Raw genomic sequence first — 17634 nt, forward strand, 5'->3', positions numbered from 1 at the left:
AAACGCAGGTTTTCCTTATGATTTTTCATGAACAGACCAGGCTGGAAGGTCCAGGACTTGTTATGGATGGGCAAGGTGGTCATAGCACTGCTACACTGCTGGCTAAGGTTTTCAGAGCGGTGGTGTAAGTTCATACACCTGTACCAGCTGTGCATCCCTCTTTGTGAGGCCAAGATTTATACCATTCTGCTCTCTCATACCCCCATGATGCCAGGCTGGTCAACACTTGTTTTACACTCCCTACTTCAATTCCAGGCTGTGCCCCACTTACCCTTTTGAAATGCCAGGCTGTCCACCACTCTCCCCTCCCTGCAATGCCAGACTGTGCACCACTCACTACCCCCTTGCCTGTAATCAGTGGCGTAACTAGGGTATTTGGAGCCCAGGGTGTGTTGAAGAACAGAGCTCCCCCACAAGTAGGTGCGCGCGCCTTTGGCACGATGTAAAAGTAGGCATGGCAACATGACACACCACCATTTCTCTTCACTCTGGGACAGGGCCAGATTAAGGTCTGTGGGGGCCCCTGGGCAACGAATGTGTTGGGGCCCCTATCAATAAATGATTTTACACACACACATGCGCATATATATATATATATATATAAATACGCATACATCGGGCTGCCTGATGTGTGTGTATGTATATATATAAAAAAAAAAAAGGATATATATATATAATGTGTATATATATATATATATATATATATATATATATATATATATACATACAGTCAGGTCCATAAATATTGGGACATTGACAGAATTTTCAGATTTTGGCCTCTATTCACCACCACAATGGTTTTGAAATGAAACAAACAGGATGTGCTTTAACTGCAGACTTTCAGATTTAATTTGAGGGTAATTACATCCAAATTGGGTGAACGGTGTAGGAATTACAACAGTTTCAATATGTGCCTCCCACTTTTTAAGGGGCCAAAAGTAGTGGGACTATCAACTCAAAAGCTATTTCATGGACAGGTGTGGGCTATTCCCTCGTTATTTCATTATCAATTAAGCAGGTAAAAGGTCTGGAGTTGATTCTAGGTGTGACATTTGCATTTGGAATCAGTTGCTGTCAACTCTCAATATGAGATCCAAAGAGCTGTCACTATCAGTGAAGCAAGCCATCATTAGGCTGAAAAATCAAAACAAACTCGTCAGAGAGATAGCAAAAACATTAGGTGTGGCCAAATCAACTGCTTGGAACATTCTTAAAAAGAAAGAACGCATCGGAGAGCTCAGCAACACCAAAAGACCCGGAAGACCACGGAAAACAACTGTGGTGGATGACAAAATAATTATTTCCCTGGTGAAGAAAAACCCCTTCACAACAGTTGGCCAAATCAAGAACACTCTCCAGGAGGTAGGTGTATATGTGTCAAAGTCAACAATGAAGAGACTTCACAAGAGTGAATATAGAGGGTTCACCACAAGATGTAAACCATTGGTGAGCCACAAAAACAGGAAGACCAGATTAGAGTTTGCCAAACAACATCTAAAAAAGCCATTACAGTTCTGGAACAACATCCTATTGACAGATGAGATAAAGATCAACTCGTACCAGAGTGATGGGAAGAGAAGAGAAGGAAAAGAACTGCTCATGATCCAAAACATACCACCTCATCAGTGAAGCATGGTGGTGGTAGTGTCATGGCGTGGGCATGTATGGCTGCCAATGGAACTGGTTCCCTTGTATTTATTGATGATGTGACTGCTGACAAAAGCAGCAGAATGAATTCTGAAGTGTTTCGGGCAATATTATATGCTCATATTCAGTCAAATGCTTCAGAACTCATTGGACAGCGCTTCACAGTGCAGATGGACAATGACCCGAAGCATACTGCAAAAGCAACCAAAGAGTTTTTTAAGGCTAAAAAGTGGAATGTTATGCAATGGCCAAGTCAATCCACTGACCTGAATCCAATTGAGCATGCATTTCACTTGACCAAGACAAAACTGAAGGGAAAATGCCCCAAGAACAAGCAGGAACTGAAGACATTTGCAGTAGAGGCGTGGCAGAGCATCACCAGGGATGAAACCCAGCATCTGGTGAAGTCTATGCGTTCCAGACTTCAGGCTGTAATTGCCTGCAAAGGATTTGCAACAAAGTATTCAAAAGTGAAAGTTAGATCTAGGATTGTTTAGTTTGTCCCATTACTTTTGGCCCCTTAAAAAGTGGGAGGCACATATAGAAACCGTTGTAATTCCTACACCGTTCACCTGATTTGGATGTAATTACCCTCAAATTAAATCTGAAAGTCTGCAGTTACTTGTTTGTTTCATTTCAAAGCCATTGTGGTGGTGAATAGAGGACAAAATATGAAAATTCTGTCAATGTCCCAATATTTATGGACCTGACTGTATATATATATATATATATATATATATACACACACACACACACACAGTATGACACACACATATATACATATAGACACATATAAACATTGCTTACTTCAGACAGGCAGCAGGCCAGCAGCAGCAGAAGGGGGCGGAGCTTTATCGCGGGCCGCAACAGGCGGCTCCGATAAAAGAAAAAAAATAGTTAATCTCGGGGAAGGGCCAGGCCAGCCGGGAACAGGATTAGGGGGGCCCCGGGACGACTGACCCTGTCGCCCTCCCTATAATCCGGCCCTGCTCTGGGAACATTCCTTTCCATTCCATATGCACCTTAATGCCCCAAGTAGTAGTACCCCTCTTGCAATGACCACTGTAATAGTGTCCCTTATGCAATGGCCCCAGTAGTAGTCCCCCCTATGCAGTGCCCCAAGTATTGGTCCCCCCTATGCAGTGACCCAGTAGTACCCCTTATATAGTGCCCTTCTTAGTAGTGGTTGCCCTTATACAGTGCTCCCAGTAGTGCCCCTTAAAGAGTGCCCCCAGTAGTGGTCCCCCAGTAGTAGTTCTCCCCCTATGCAGTGCCCCTTAGATAGTGCCCCCAGTAGTAGTTCCCCCCCTATGCAGTGCCCCTTATATAGTGCCCCCAGTAGTAGTCCCCCCTATACAGTGCACCCAATAGTGGTCCCCCCTATGCAGTGCCCCTTATATAATGCCCCCTGTAATAGTCCCCCCTATGCAGTGCCCCCAGTATTACCTCTTATATAGCACCCACGGTAGTAGTCCCCCCTATGCAGTGCCCCTTATATAGTGCCCCCAGTAGTTGTCCCCCCTATGCAGTGCCCCTTATATAATGCCCCTAGTATTAGTCCCCCCTATGCAGTGTCCCTTATATAATGCCCCCAGTATTAGTCCCCCCTATGCAGTCCCCCAGTAGTGGTCCCCCCTATTTAATTCCCCTTATATAGTGCCCCCAGTAGTGGTCCTCCCTATGTAATTCCCCTTATATAGTGCCCCCAGTAGTAGTCCCCCCTATGCAGTGCCCCTTTATATAGTGCCCCCAGTAGTAGTCCCCCCTATGCAGTGCCCCTTTATATAGGGCACCCAGTAGTAGTCCCCCCTATGCAGTGCCTCTTTATATAGTGACCCCAGTAGTACCCCCCCCAGCAATGCCAGACAAAGACACACATAAAAAAACAAAACACCTGAATCCCCGCTCCTACGCCCGCCAACGTTGTCCGCTCCTTCATCCTCCCGGGCCGGCTCGCGCTGCATTATGGGAGAGACGTCATGACATCTCTCCCATCACCCACTGCGGGAGCCAGAAGATGGAGCTCATGAGTGAGCTCCAGCCCGGCTCCGGCAGTGGGTACAGGGCAGCAATGAGAGTCAGTCTGACTCTCATTGGCTGGCTGCCAAAACAAACACAGTGCTGCCGGGTAGTACGAGTGTACTAGCAGGCGGCTGTGTTTGTTACTGTGTAGTGCGGACGGCTGTGTAGTGACCCCATTATACCCTGCACTATATTACTGACCCTCCATACAATGCACTACCTCCCCACATTACATCACTGACTCCACTATACCCTGCCCTACATCACTGACCCTTCATACCCTGTACTACTTCCCCACACATGCATGGGGGGTTTCTGAATACCCAGAAACCCCCCTGCCCACTGATCAGTAAGTGTAGTGCAGACTGCAGTGAGTGCGGTCCACACTACACAGTAACAAGCACACCGGTTCGCTGGGTTGTACACTCGTACTACCGGGCGGTGGCGTGTTTGTTTTAGCAGCCAATGAGAGTCAGACAGACTCTCACTGGCTGCTGCGCCAACTGCCAGAGCCGGACTGGAGCTCCACCTTCCGGCTACTGCAGTGGGTGATGGGAGAGACGTCATGACGTCACATCCATAGTGCAGAGTGGACCGGGAGGACGTTGGAGCGGGGATTCGGGTAAACATGTTACCAGCTGAGTTACAGGTTGATTGTCGGCAGAGTTTTAGACATCGAATAGAGCAAAGTTGGCAGAGTTTAGCCTTTAGTAAATTCCGAATATGCATTTAATGGCTGAATTTGCCCCATTCCATGTCATTCGACCTTAGTACATTTACCCCTTTCTCACCAATGCCGTAATGTCTCACAGACTGTAACATGTGGGATACTGGAAAGTTATCTTTTGGTCCTGGGCAACCATCACTCTTACATAGGTTCATTTTAATCGATCTTCATCAATTTAAAATGAAATGAAAATCAATTAAAAAAAAATCAACATGAATGTTAGGTTTCTGGGGCTAAATCACACATTTACTAGCAGAACAATTTTTTTGGGGGGGGGACCACATAAATTTGTTCCTACCCTCGCTGTCGACCCACCCTCGTCACCAACACCAACCCTAATTTACCTTTTGCGCCAGGACTCCATGGGCATGAAACCCCGCCATCTCCATGGAACCACACTTCTGCCCTCACGTGACATCACGCCTGGCCCAGGTCGGGACTGGAACAGTGGCCGCGGACAGTCAGGGGCTTTACTCCCCTGCACTGCACGGAGGAGGCAGGGGCGGAACTACCGGCAGGGCAGCCGGTGCACTGCACCGAAACCCACCGCAATATACAGGTAGGGGTCCACACGGCCCGGCGCCGTTTGTAAATGGCAGGCTGCAATGCAGCTGTTTGCTGGGCAGTCATCAAGGCTGAGACTGAGCCGGACAGCAACTACACGCAGAGAGAGGGCCAGGGCACCGTGCAGTCAGGGTTGCTGCTAGATCCTATTTGGAGAAAGGACCTCTGTGATGTTTCAACCACGTGATCACTGCAGGAGGGCCGGAACGCTCCAGTGTTACCATCCACGTGGGCATGGAGGGGGGGAAGCGTGGCGAGCGTAGCAAGCCTGTGAGAGGCCACTTTTGCCCCCCCTTTCTCATCCTTGCCCCATCCCTTTGATCGCGGGTCACGTGGGTGTGTGACGTCACAGGTCCCTTGCAGCAGTCTTTTCTAGACCTAACCATGCAGTCAAGGTCAGCACTGCACTGCACTACTGGGTAATAAATCCGAGTAGTCTCTGCAGTGGGGTCAAAGGAGCATGTGCTGAGCTCTGATTGGAGGAGCCCATCACATGCTCCTCTGACCTGGAGTTTAGCAGCAGCGCAGCCTCATGGGTGTAATTCATTGTGACTGCTGCTTTGTTGGCTGCCTGAGGATGCTGCTGGTGAGTACACTGTGTGGGCACTACAGGTGGCATAATGTGTGAGGACTGCAGTGTAGCTTAATGTGTGGGCACTAAAGATGGCATAATGTGTGGGCACTACAGGTGGCATAATGTGTGGGGACTACAGGTGGCATAATGTATTGGTAATACAGGTGGCATAATGTGTGGGGACTACAGTGTAGCATGTGTGGGCACTACAGGTGGCATAATGTATTGGTAATACAGGTGGCATAATGTGTGAGGACTACAGTGTAGCATAATGTGTGAGGACTACAGTGTAGCATAAAGTGTGGGGACTACAGCCTGACATAATATGTGGGGACTACAGTGTAGCATAATGTGTGAGCACTAAAGATGGCATAATGTGTGGGCACTACAGTGTGGCATAATGTGTGGGGACTACAGTGTGGCATAATGTGTGGGGCACCCACTGCATCTCCCTGTCACCTCTTTCTATCACCCTCTCCCTGTCACCTTTCTATCACCCTCTCCCTCTCACCCACTGCTTCTCCCTGTCACCCTCTCCCCTGTCACCCACTGCTTCTCCCTATCACCCTCTACCTGTCACCCACTGCCTCTTCCCTCTCCCTTGTCACCCACTGCTTCTCCCTATCACCCTCTACCTGTCACCCACTGCCTCTTCCCTCTCCCTGTCACCCATTGCTTCTGCCTATCACCTCTCGCCCTCTCCCCTGTCACCCATTGCTTCTCCCTATCACCTCTCGCCCTCTCCCCTGTCACCCACTGCTTCTCCCTGTCACCTCTCACCCTCTCCCCTGTCACCTCTCACCCTCTCCCGTCACCCACTGCTTCTCCCTGTCACCTCTCACCCTCTCCACTGTCACCCACTGCTTCTCCGTCACCTCTCACCCTCTCCACTGTCACCCACTGCTTCTCCCTGTCACCTCTCACCCTCTCCACTGTCACCCACTGCTTCTCCCTGTCACCTCTCACCCTCTCCACTGTCACCCACTGCTTCTCCCTGTCACCTCTCACCCTCTCCACTGTCACCCACTGCTTCTCCCTGTCACCTCTCATCCTCTCCCGTCACCCACTGCTCCCTATCACCTCTCACCCTCTCCCCTGTCACCCACTGCTTCTCCCTGTCACCTCTCACCCTCTCCCGTCACCCACTGCTTCTGTCTATCATCCTCTACGTGCCATTCCCCTGCAGCAGCTCACAGCACGAGGAGAAGTGTGCCCGACCCCCCAACGTGAAGATAGGTCCCGGCAGCCCCCCGGAGAGAAGACTGCGCCTGGTCCTGGAGGCCCACCTTGCTCGAAGAGTGCGTCCCACTCCGGCGTGAACACTCTGGCCCCCCCTCGGATTGAAGAGTCTGCATCCCAGCTGCAAGACTGACACCAGCCCTCTGGCTTGAAGACGGCATCCGGCAACCTCCTATATACCAAAGGTGCGCGGACGGTCAGACTGCACTCCCTGTAAAAGGTACTTGTAAAGAGGGGTAGCGCGGCAGGTGGGGGATGGTGCGGTAGCGGGTTGGTTCGGCAGCAGATGGTATCGGTACAGTGCGTTAGCGGGGGTAGGGGTTTGGTCAGTACTTACTATGTGAATACTAATACTGTGCAAGGTGCGGTGCTTAATACTAACAGGGACTTGCCATGGCATTACGGACTCAATGCAAACAGCCGCTGGCAGGGGTTGGGCTGGCTCCATGCTACCAAGTGCAGTATTCTGTGTCTGATAAAGAATACGGAGGAGAGCAGCTCAGCCTCTCCCCCGTATTAGTGACCGGTTATGTGGCCTACTGTTCAGCTTTCACATGTATTAATGATCGCTTTTGCAACACAATCGGCATATCAGTACCGCCCATGATCACATAGCGGCCGGATGTATCATATGGGACATGCGGGGACACGGGCTCCGAAAGTAGCTGCTGGCCAGTGCGCAGTTCCGGTGACTGACGCCCATTGCCGGGGGATGGTTCTGGAGGGACCCACCGCCGGCTAATTATGCGGTGGTAGCCCATAGGCTACAGTGGCTAACCCAGATGACGTTAGCTGCGGGAGCCAGTGTCGGGAATGCATCGCATTCTGGATATTGGTAAATCTGGCAGCATCGCATCCCCCATAGAAGCCTATGGGGGATGCGGCTGCCAGCGAGAATGAAGGGATCACAGCAGGTATCAGAGATTGGACCCTCCTTGATACATCCGGGGGAAACTTAATATTTGAGCTAAACCTCCAAAAACGGGTGTTTTCGGGGATTTTACCTCAAATATTCAATGATAAATGGGCTCCTAAAACTATAGTTGGCTAAAGGAGCGTACACACTAGACGATATGCTCCCTGAGCGATATCGTCTAGTGTGTCCCCAGCAGGGTGTGCTCAATGTTGTTCATGACATTGAGCACACCCGCTGAACGATATCATTTACGATATCTTTCAGTGCCGGGCTCTCTCCCCCATTCCCCAACATGCAGCAATATCGTCAGGTTGGCCTGCATGTTTACTCGATGAACGATAAAGATGAACCACCTGCGGGTATGCGCATTGTTAGCCCTTCATCGTTATCGTTCATCATTTAGGTAAAAAAATGGTTGATAAAGTGAACCATAACGATATCGTTATCGTTCAGTCGTCCACTTTAATCGCCCAGTGTGTACGCACCTTAACACTGGCAGCTCTGATGTTGAGTGTATTATGTCTCATTGTGCACTAAATATGAACAAAATGTACTTATTATACTATAATAAAGCTAAATAATGCGTCAAATAACTGTTTAGCGTTCATTATTTTTTTCTGTTGAAGTTGTTGGATTTTCATAAAACTTTCCTTTCCGATGGGACCCAGAAAAGGTCAGATAGGACCCCAATTTAGTAAAGTGAGGGGTCCCCAGGGACCCACAATTTTTTTGGTTCACTGCAATCACTGCCCTCTACCTCTCACCCACTGCACTCTGAATTTGGAGTAGGGCCAAGGAGGGGGGCCCAAAGCAATGTTCCGCCACTGGGAGGTGTAATGTGCGGTCTATTAACTTAAAGACTACAAATTACACCTCCTCCTCTTCGCAGTGCAGGGGTTGTGCAGCCTATTGCTATAAAGCACAGTCCCTGACCATCCGGGACCGGCGCATTTGAAATGTTTGGTTGGGGGAGCGCGCCGTCTCCTTGCTGCCCCCATTCCGACGCCTATGATGTTCAGCAATTTTATATCCTTCTTCCTGGGGATTTTACTAGAATACCATTGTTCCCACAATGACCCCGATAGCATAAATCTCTCAGCAATTTGCATTGGGAAAAAAGGAGATATAAAATAGAATGTACAGTTTACCTAAATAAATAGCATGCGGCCGGCGGTAAATCATACTGATTCCCACAGGCGGGAGGTGGGTGCACTGACTGTCAGTAGTGTTGTGGTGCCGCCCCCAGGAGATTTACAGAAACTGTTTGTCTGGGATTAAAGGTCCTCCGGACAGATCTTCTGGTTTCCGGACTGTCTGGATGAATCCCGGACGGGTGGTGATCCTACCCCAACTCCCTGCTGTAAGATGCCGAGAGCCACGATGACCTGAACACGGCACCACGTCCCCATCAGAGAGGGTTCCCCCTACAGGATTCCCCCAGAGGGTCTGTTACTGACGTCGGCATGTATGACACAGCTCCCTCCCTTACACATAACCGTGTCCCCTTCTCCTCCTGTATGTGCCGCAGTGACGCCGGTTTGTGTTACCACTTGGCCAACAGGAAAGTTTGTGTCTCTGCGTTACTACATAATAACCTATAATAAGAGAGAGAGACAGCGAGAGCTGCAGCACATAACACATACATACATGCATGAGATGTGCTGTACTGTGGGGCTGCTCTGTACTCACTAACAGGAACATTCCCAATGATAACATATATGATGGCAGCTTAGGTGACAGCTGTGTATAACACAGAGACCTCTTATCACATCCTATCTCTGTCACATAGCTCCTGTTATTATTACACCAGGTGCAGGAGAACTACGCATCCCAGCATGCCCTGCCACAGTGCTGCTGTTATAGGGCATGCTGGGATGTGTAGTTCCTCAGCAGCTGGAGTGCCACAGGTCACCTGCCCCCTGGTGTAGAGATCAGACAGACACTGACCACAACACAGATACATTACACACATCACCAGCAGGAGAGGATCATGGGTAATATTGTATTCTCATAACAGCCAATCAGCAGCCACACAGACGTCTTATACAATGAATGCGGCACAAGAGTTACTTCTGGTCATGTGATGTCTCCTGTGCAGGCGCCATTTTGTGTGAGACCGCTCATGTTTCACAGTGAATCATCATCTTCAGGAAAATGTCCGAAGCAATAGTAGATGTAAACATTTAAATACACTACCTCTAGTGTGTCAATTTACGTCTTCCTCCAAGCCCATGGGTAGCTGGTTGCTGCGTTACTGCTACATCCTATTTGGAGAAAGGACTCCTCCATGTCTGAAAACTGATACCTACGAGACTACGACCCTGAGAGAGACCCCATTACCCAGACCACCAGCACCTACATTTAGGAGCTCAATATTATCAGGTGTAGTACCAATGTGACCTGTGTATAGTGATTAGTGTCTGGTACGTGTGACCTGTGTGTAGTGATAAGCGTGTGGTACGTGTGACCTGTGTATAGTGATCAGCGCACGGTACGTGTGACCTGTGTATAGTGATTAGTGTCTGGTACGTGTGACCTGTGTATAGTGATCAGCGTGTGGTACGTGTGACCTGTGTATAGTGATCAGCGTGTGGTACGTGTGACCTGTGTATAGTGATTAGTGTCTGGTACGTGTGACCTGTGTATAGTGATTAGTATGCGCTACATAGCCTTGTTTCCGTCTCTGCACCAGCCGCAGGCCACCCACCACGATCGGAGCTACCTGGGCACTGCATACAGTCCTCCGAGAGAGAGTATGGGAGAAGGAGGATCGCCCAGCTGCCCAGCAGTTAGATGGAGGCGCGCAGCAGAGCAGAGGTGGGCACCCTGATTGGGAACTGTGCCTCTATGGGGATGCAGTGGACTCTGAGTAGCCTTCATGAGGTGCCCTTCATGTCATAAGCACTGTTTAATGATTGCCTGCGCCAGAGCATCATCAAAGGGGGTGGTCTAAAATGGCGCTATGGCAGAGTGACAGGAAGCGTGTATATAGCCGGAAAGGAGTGATGGCAGCTAAGTACCAACAGAAAGGTATAGCGGTGTACTGGGGGGCACACTGGCAGATTAAGAGCCCTGGCACCGCTCTTTATAAAAAGTATCATTGAGTCCATGCTTGCGGTGCCAGAGAATTTGCAGCTGGTGCAACTAAACGCTGCAAATTCAAAAGTGCAGTATGTGTTCCTGTGACTGACTCAGTAACACAGGCAGCCTGCATTCCTCACCCCTACACTGCTCAGTGCTCCAGGGTCCCGATCAGCCGGCAAGCTGTGGGGTGTGTGACAGGGTGTGTGTGTGGCTATGTGCTGCAGAAGCAGCTGTGTGTGACAGGATGTATGCTGCTGTGTGTGACAGGGTGTGTGCTGCTGCTGTATGTGACACAGGGTGTGTGTGCTGCTGTGTGTGACAGGATGTATGCTGCTGTGTGTGACAGGGTGTGTGTGCTGCTGTGTGTGACAGGATGTATGCTGCTGTGTGTGACAGGATGTATGCTGCTGTGTGTGGTGTCGTGTGTGACAGGGTGTGTGCTGCTGTGTGTGACAGGATGTATGGTGCTGTGTGTGACAGGGTGTGTGCTGCTGCTGTATGTGACACAGGGTGTGTGTGCTGCTGTGTGTGACAGGATGTATGCTGCTGTGTGTGACAGGGTGTGTGCTGCTGCTGTATGTGACACAGGGTGTGTATGCTGTCGTGTGCGACAGGATGTATGCTGTCGTGTGTGCTGCTGTGTGACAGGGTGTATGCTGCTGTGTGTGACGGTGTGTGCTGCTGTGTGTGACAGGGTGTGTGCTGCTGCTGTATGGACAGAGGAAGGAATTAATGGGGAATATAATTGCTTTGTTGTTTATGTGCTGTAAAACCCTCCTGCTTGGAGTCCTAGTTAGCCACTATCTCTAATTATGTGCTACTGGGGTTACAATATATATATATTTGCTTTTTTTTTTTTTAAATCCGTTTGGAAACCCCCCTTTAAAATTCCTGCGTTTGCCCCTGGTACAGTATGCATGACCTATGTATAGTGATGAGCGGTGCCCTCTCCCTGGCTCTTGCCGCCCTCTCCCGGACCCCAAATGGCAGCAGACTATCAATCATTGACAGTCTACTTCCGCTCTATGTTCGAACATGCAGGACCCGTATGCCTGATGGTCAGTACTCTGCGTTCAGCAGTAGGGCCCAGAGACCGTTACTAACTGTACTGTCACTGTAATACTGTTACCATGTCTGTCAGTGATAAATATAGGGAGATCATCACCATGTATGTTACACTATATCTGTCAGTCATTGTAACAAAGCCTAACAGCCAATAATACACTAGTAACAAGAATAACAGGAAATGATACAATGTAGCACGTTAGGAAAGGGGACAATAGAGGAAACTGACACCTCTGTGGTTACTGAGCACCATACATATAATCAGCACAGCAATAACATAACTAACACAGCTACATGTATGCTACCTATGTAATACAATATCTAAAGGTTACATGTGAGTCCCCAGTTGTAACTGTGTGAAGCTGAGGGCCCTATTGATCATGGTTTCGGAATTTGCGAAAATATCCTGTAATAAATATGCCCCTTAGTGTAACATTAAAGTAACAATGTAGATGGAAATGACCTAATAACCAGATACAGCCGCGTTCCTTACACAGTGAGGGAACAAGTGACAGATGCTTCCACCGCATAAAGGCTCCGTGTTCATGTTATTGATCAAATATCTTTCCCTATATAATAACATATGTTATAATGATCTGTGATAACATTATTTGTACCCGGACATATCACTTCGCCCTTAACAGTAACCTATTACTCATATTTGATAAATAATAGTTATATACTGAGACAATAAGATGTTATAGTGTAATATTATCTCTCCTCAGTGCGCGGCCAGAAACCAGCTTTTCCCATTACCCTCTGTATGATTTCTGTGACCAATACCAGTAACTACATGTAAGGAAATGACTGGTGCCTGGATGACTGGAGAAACCAGTATATAAGTATAACATACACCTGAGGCTCCTGCAGCTGTGACTCACATCAATGTGTCTGCTCCGCTCGGAAGCGTGAACTGTGCATCACATCAAAGGATCCGTCCGCAAAGCGTATCTCTATGCAAGATTGTCTGTTACATGTGTACTCTGCGGTGTTTCTAATAATTCTTATATCTATTCCTAGGTAGCTGAGCTGTGAGGTACCGGAGAGTCTTTACTAACAACCACGTGACGGTGACACCCGTCCTGTATAAGTTATGGAATCACAGAGGATGGACAAGGACAGGAGTCACATGACTGAGAGGATATTAAACATCACCCTGGAGATTATCTACCTGTTGACTGGGGAGGTGAGAGGGTCTGGGAGTGTCACAGTGACATCACTATTATCTCTATTACTAACACAGGGACCTGACTGGGGAGGTGAGGGAGTCTGGGAGTGTCACAGTGACATCACTATTATCTCTATTACTAACACAGGGTCCTGACTGGGGAGGTGAGGGAGTCTGGGAGTGTCACAGTGACATCACTATTATCTCTATTACTAACACAGGGACCTGACTGGGGAGGTGAGGGAGTCTGGGAGTGTCACAGTGACATCACTATTATCTCTATTACTAACACAGGGTCCTGACTGGGGAGGTGAGGGAGTCTGGGAGTGTCACAGTGACATCACTCTTATCTCTATTACTAACACAGGAACCTTACTGGGGAGGTGAGGGAATCTGGGAGTGTCACAGTGACATCACTATTATCTCTATTACTAACACAGGGACCTGACTGGGGAGGTGAGGGAGTCTGGGAGGGTCACAGTGACATCACTCTTATCTCTATTACTAACACAGGGACCTGACTGGGGAGGTGAGGGAGTCTGGGAGTGTCACAGTGACATCACTATTATCTCTATTACTAACACAGGGACCTGACTGGGAGGTGAGGGAGTCTGGGAGTGTCACAGTGACATCGCTATTATCTCTATTACTAACACAGGGACCTGACTGGGCAGGTTAGGGAGTCTGGGAGTGTCCCAGTGACATCAATATTATCTCTATTACTAACACAGGGCCTTGACTGGGGAGGTGAGGGAGTCTGGGAGTGTCACAGTGCCATCACTATTATCTCTATTACTAACACAGGGACCTGATTGGGGAGGTGAGGGAGTCTGGGAGTGTCACAGTGACATCACTATTATCTCTAGTACTAACACAGGGACCTGATTGGGGAGGTTAGGGAGTCTGGGAGTGTCACAGTGACATCACTATTATCTCTAGTACTAACACAGGGACCTGATTGGGGAGGTGAGGGAGTCTGGGAGTGTCACGGTGACATCACTATTATCTCTGTTACTAACACAGGGACCTGACTGGGGATTTGGGTAACTCTTTGAAAGTCACAATCTATACGTAATGATAAATTAATGTCTCTCAATATACAGAGTTACACAGTAGAGAAGAAGACATCTGGGGAGTGTGAGACATCCAGCAGGACCCAGAGCCCCATCACGGTGCCTCCACCTCACTCACTGACACATGAGAGACACAATGACCAGAAGATCCTGGAACTCACCAACAAGATCATTCAGCTGCTGACTGGAGAGGTGACTGCTGGGAATGGGACATTATACGGTAACACCAGGGGATGTGTCTGGGTGATGACTGGAGAGGTGACTGCTGGGAATGGGACATTATACGGTAACACCAGGGGATGTGTCTGGGTGATGACTGGAGAGGTGACTGCTGGGAATGGGATATTATACAGTAACACCAGGGGATGTGTCTGGGTGATGACTGGAGAGGTGACTGCTGGGAATGGGACATTATACAGTAACACCAGGGGATGTGTCTGGGTGATGACTGGAGAGGTGACTGCTGGGAATGGGATATTATACAGTAACACCAGGGGATGTGTCTGGGTGATGACTGGAGAGGTGACTGCTGGGAATGGGACATTATACAGTAACACCGGGGGATGTGTCTGGGTGATGACTGGAGAGGTGACTGCTGGGATTGAGACATTATACAGTAACACCAGGGGATGTGTCTGGGCGATGACTGGAGAGGTGACTGCTGGGAATGGGACATTATACAGTAACACCAGGGGATGTGTCTGGGCGATGACTGGAGAGGTGACTGCTGGGAATGGGACATTATACAGTAACACCAGGGGATGTGTCTGGGTGATGACTGTATCAATGTGTGTGTCAGGTCTCTATAAGGTGTGAGGACGTCACTGTCTATTTCTCCATGGAGGAGTGGGAGTATATAGAAGAACACAGGGGTCTGTACAAGGACGTGATGATGGAGAATCACCGGCCCATCACACCACCGGGTAAGAGGAGACTGTCATTTATTGTAAAGGAGAGAGCGCAGCTAATACTTAGTAATGACAGCATGCGCCTGACTTTCCCTGAGCCATACTATAAATACCTGTGTAATTACATATAACATTATGCACTGTATGGGGGAGTGATCTGATGTGGAGCTGTCAGAAGAGTGTTGCAGGGTGTGCAGTGCACACGGTCCCCCAAGCCAAGCCAGGGGGTGTGCTGCTCACCCTACACCCATCATCTGCATAAGGAGAGAATAAACTAGAAATGCAATCCATTAGGGCGTTTACCCATGCTGTATCTGTCACCCCAGTGACCTCCTCCTAAACCAGGACTGGTTCTACAGCTACAGGCAGCTGGTAGGCGACTTATGGTACCAGATGATCTCGGTCTGCCAGGCGATCACAAATTTTTGTTGACTAATAGAATAGAGTGTGGTTACCCGTCCCTGAGTGGGCTTACTTCACCTCTCCTAGCCATTCCCTCTCACTGTTAGTAACTACCTGCTACTGACTCCACCCACTGTGTATGATTGGCTACTTCGCTGCCACCTCCCTGCCACTGGTACCTGGAACCGCCTATTTCTGGGTATGTTTGGGCACTGCTGCAACACTTCCTGGGTCCCTTACTCTGGCCAATTATGCAGGGTAGCTGGCAGAGGGTATCAACTTGGAGACGCTGGACCCAATCCAGTACAGCCAGAAAACAAAATGGCTTTTTGGGCTATTTTGGTGGTCACAGGATACAGCTAGATGCAGACGTCTTAAGTCAAGATGGTTACTGTTGAAATGTTTTGAAATTCCCCTTGTGGAAAGTGCTCGGGACAATCACAGCTTACAGATGTCCGAGAAGTACATTCCTCCTTGATGTCACAGAGGATAACACGCCACAGAGCCACATCAGCCCTCTATGTAGTCAGAGGACAAAAAACAGCATGTTGTATACTCCCCCATATACCTCTAGGACTCGTATATACCAATCAGAGAACTATCTCACAAAATATAAAGACATACATCTTACATTTCAAGGGAGCTGAGCAGCGGACCTGTCTCTTTTATAAACACCTTATACAATACAGGATTACCCCCAGGAGGGCATTTCAAACAAAGTGCTTTAAACAAAAATGGGGCAAATATACAGGGGTCTTCACTATGGGCCGTATTCAATTAACGGTGAAAACTTCCTTTTTTTTCTGCCATAGGCGAAAACGCCTGTTTCCACCAAAAAAAGGCAACATTTTTGCCAAAAACACAAGCGAAAACCGCAACAGGCAAAAAAAACAACTGGAGAAACGTTTTCTTCATCCCAGACCAGGCCAAAAAAAAAATGCAAAATCCCTATTTTTGGCTAAAAATGTGGGGATTTCTTTCAGACCCCTTTGGACACCCCCCTAATGATAAATTACTGGAAAAAAAATCGTAAGTTGCGTGCTTTGCTGAAAAAAACGACTGCGCAAATTTTGGGCGAAATCCCCCCCCCCCCAAAACTTTAAAAAGAATTTTTTTCCAGGAGATCACTGTTCCACGTAAATTGGGGGGTACGTTAAAATGGGTGCAAGCATATTTTAGCGTCATAAAAACACAATTTTAAAAAACTTTAATAAACCGCATGCCGCGACCGCGTGCAATATTTAAAACCCGTGACGCATCCATACCGCCCATCAAAAAATCAGATCCAATACAGAAAATACAACTTTTTTTTTTTTGTTGCGCCCAAAAATTTGCGCGGTCGTCGCCAAAGTACGCAACTTACAATTTTTTTTTCCCCGGTAATGTATCTTTTGGGGGCGTGTTAGCCAAAAATAGGGATTTTCCTTTTTTTTTTTTTGCCTGGTCTGGGATGGAGAAAACAGTTCTCCCGTTTTTTTTTCCGCCTGTTGCCGTTTTCGCCTGTTTTTTTGGCTTGCGGTGACCTGCGTATGAGCAGTCCTACCTCCGGTCTCAGGGGACAGACCAGAGGTGCTGGCTGTGGAAGCAGACGCACAGTACTCTGCGCTCCACTAGACCACCAGTGACTTGTAGTTGGTTAGAGAGTTAACAAAGGTAGGTTATTACCATAACTCTAATTTTTTTGCCTGCACTGAATGTTTTTGAGTGCATGTAATTGTGTATAGAAGTACAGTTTTTCTACATGTCTCCTGTTCTCTAAACTCTTTGTCTGACCTTTTTTCTGTACAGATAGCTTAGAGTGCTAATTACTGCAGCTGTAAAGTCCCACTTAGTGTGGTCACATTCAGTGCACTTCCGCTTATTGCACACAATAGTTTACTGGCTTGTATGTTGGGACTGCCCTGGATTGCTATACCATGTCTTCCAGGTGCCTTTCAGCTCCTGGTTCTTCACCGGGGTTTGCCGGGCATCGACTTGTTTGCGTTTCGGCACAGCCACAAACTACCATGGTATTGCTCATACACCAGGGATCCAGAAGTCCTTTTGGTAGACGTCTTATTGGTTCGGTGGACCTATCTTCTATACATCTTCCCTCTGATCTCGCTAATTCCGGGGGTCCTCTGCAAGTTGAAGTTGGAAGATGGCACCGTGATCCTGTTAGCTCCCGATTGGCCATGCCGAACTTGGTACGCGCATCTCCTAGGCCTCTCCATCGATGCTCCGTTACATCTTCCTCTGCCGGTCT

The 17634-nt window shown here is 48.4% G+C and overlaps 1 protein-coding gene across 1 annotated transcript in view; it reads left to right on the forward strand.

Annotated features, from left to right (window-relative positions):
• The window catches only part of LOC148454345 (uncharacterized), a 105262-nt gene that overhangs the window by 32835 nt on the left and 54793 nt on the right, over window positions 1-17634 (forward strand). The window contains exons 8-12 of the mRNA XM_088461015.1: window positions 36-124; window positions 6721-6832; window positions 12944-13024; window positions 14110-14271; window positions 14879-15002. Coding sequence (XP_088317141.1) covers window positions 36-124; window positions 6721-6832; window positions 12944-13024; window positions 14110-14271; window positions 14879-15002 — 568 coding nt within the window. The remainder of the gene's footprint in view (window positions 1-35; window positions 125-6720; window positions 6833-12943; window positions 13025-14109; window positions 14272-14878; window positions 15003-17634) is intronic.

Source organism: Taudactylus pleione, unplaced genomic scaffold (genome assembly GCF_031769625.1).
Source record: "Taudactylus pleione unplaced genomic scaffold, aTauple2 ptg001003l, whole genome shotgun sequence".
NCBI lineage: Eukaryota > Metazoa > Chordata > Amphibia > Anura > Myobatrachidae > Taudactylus > Taudactylus pleione.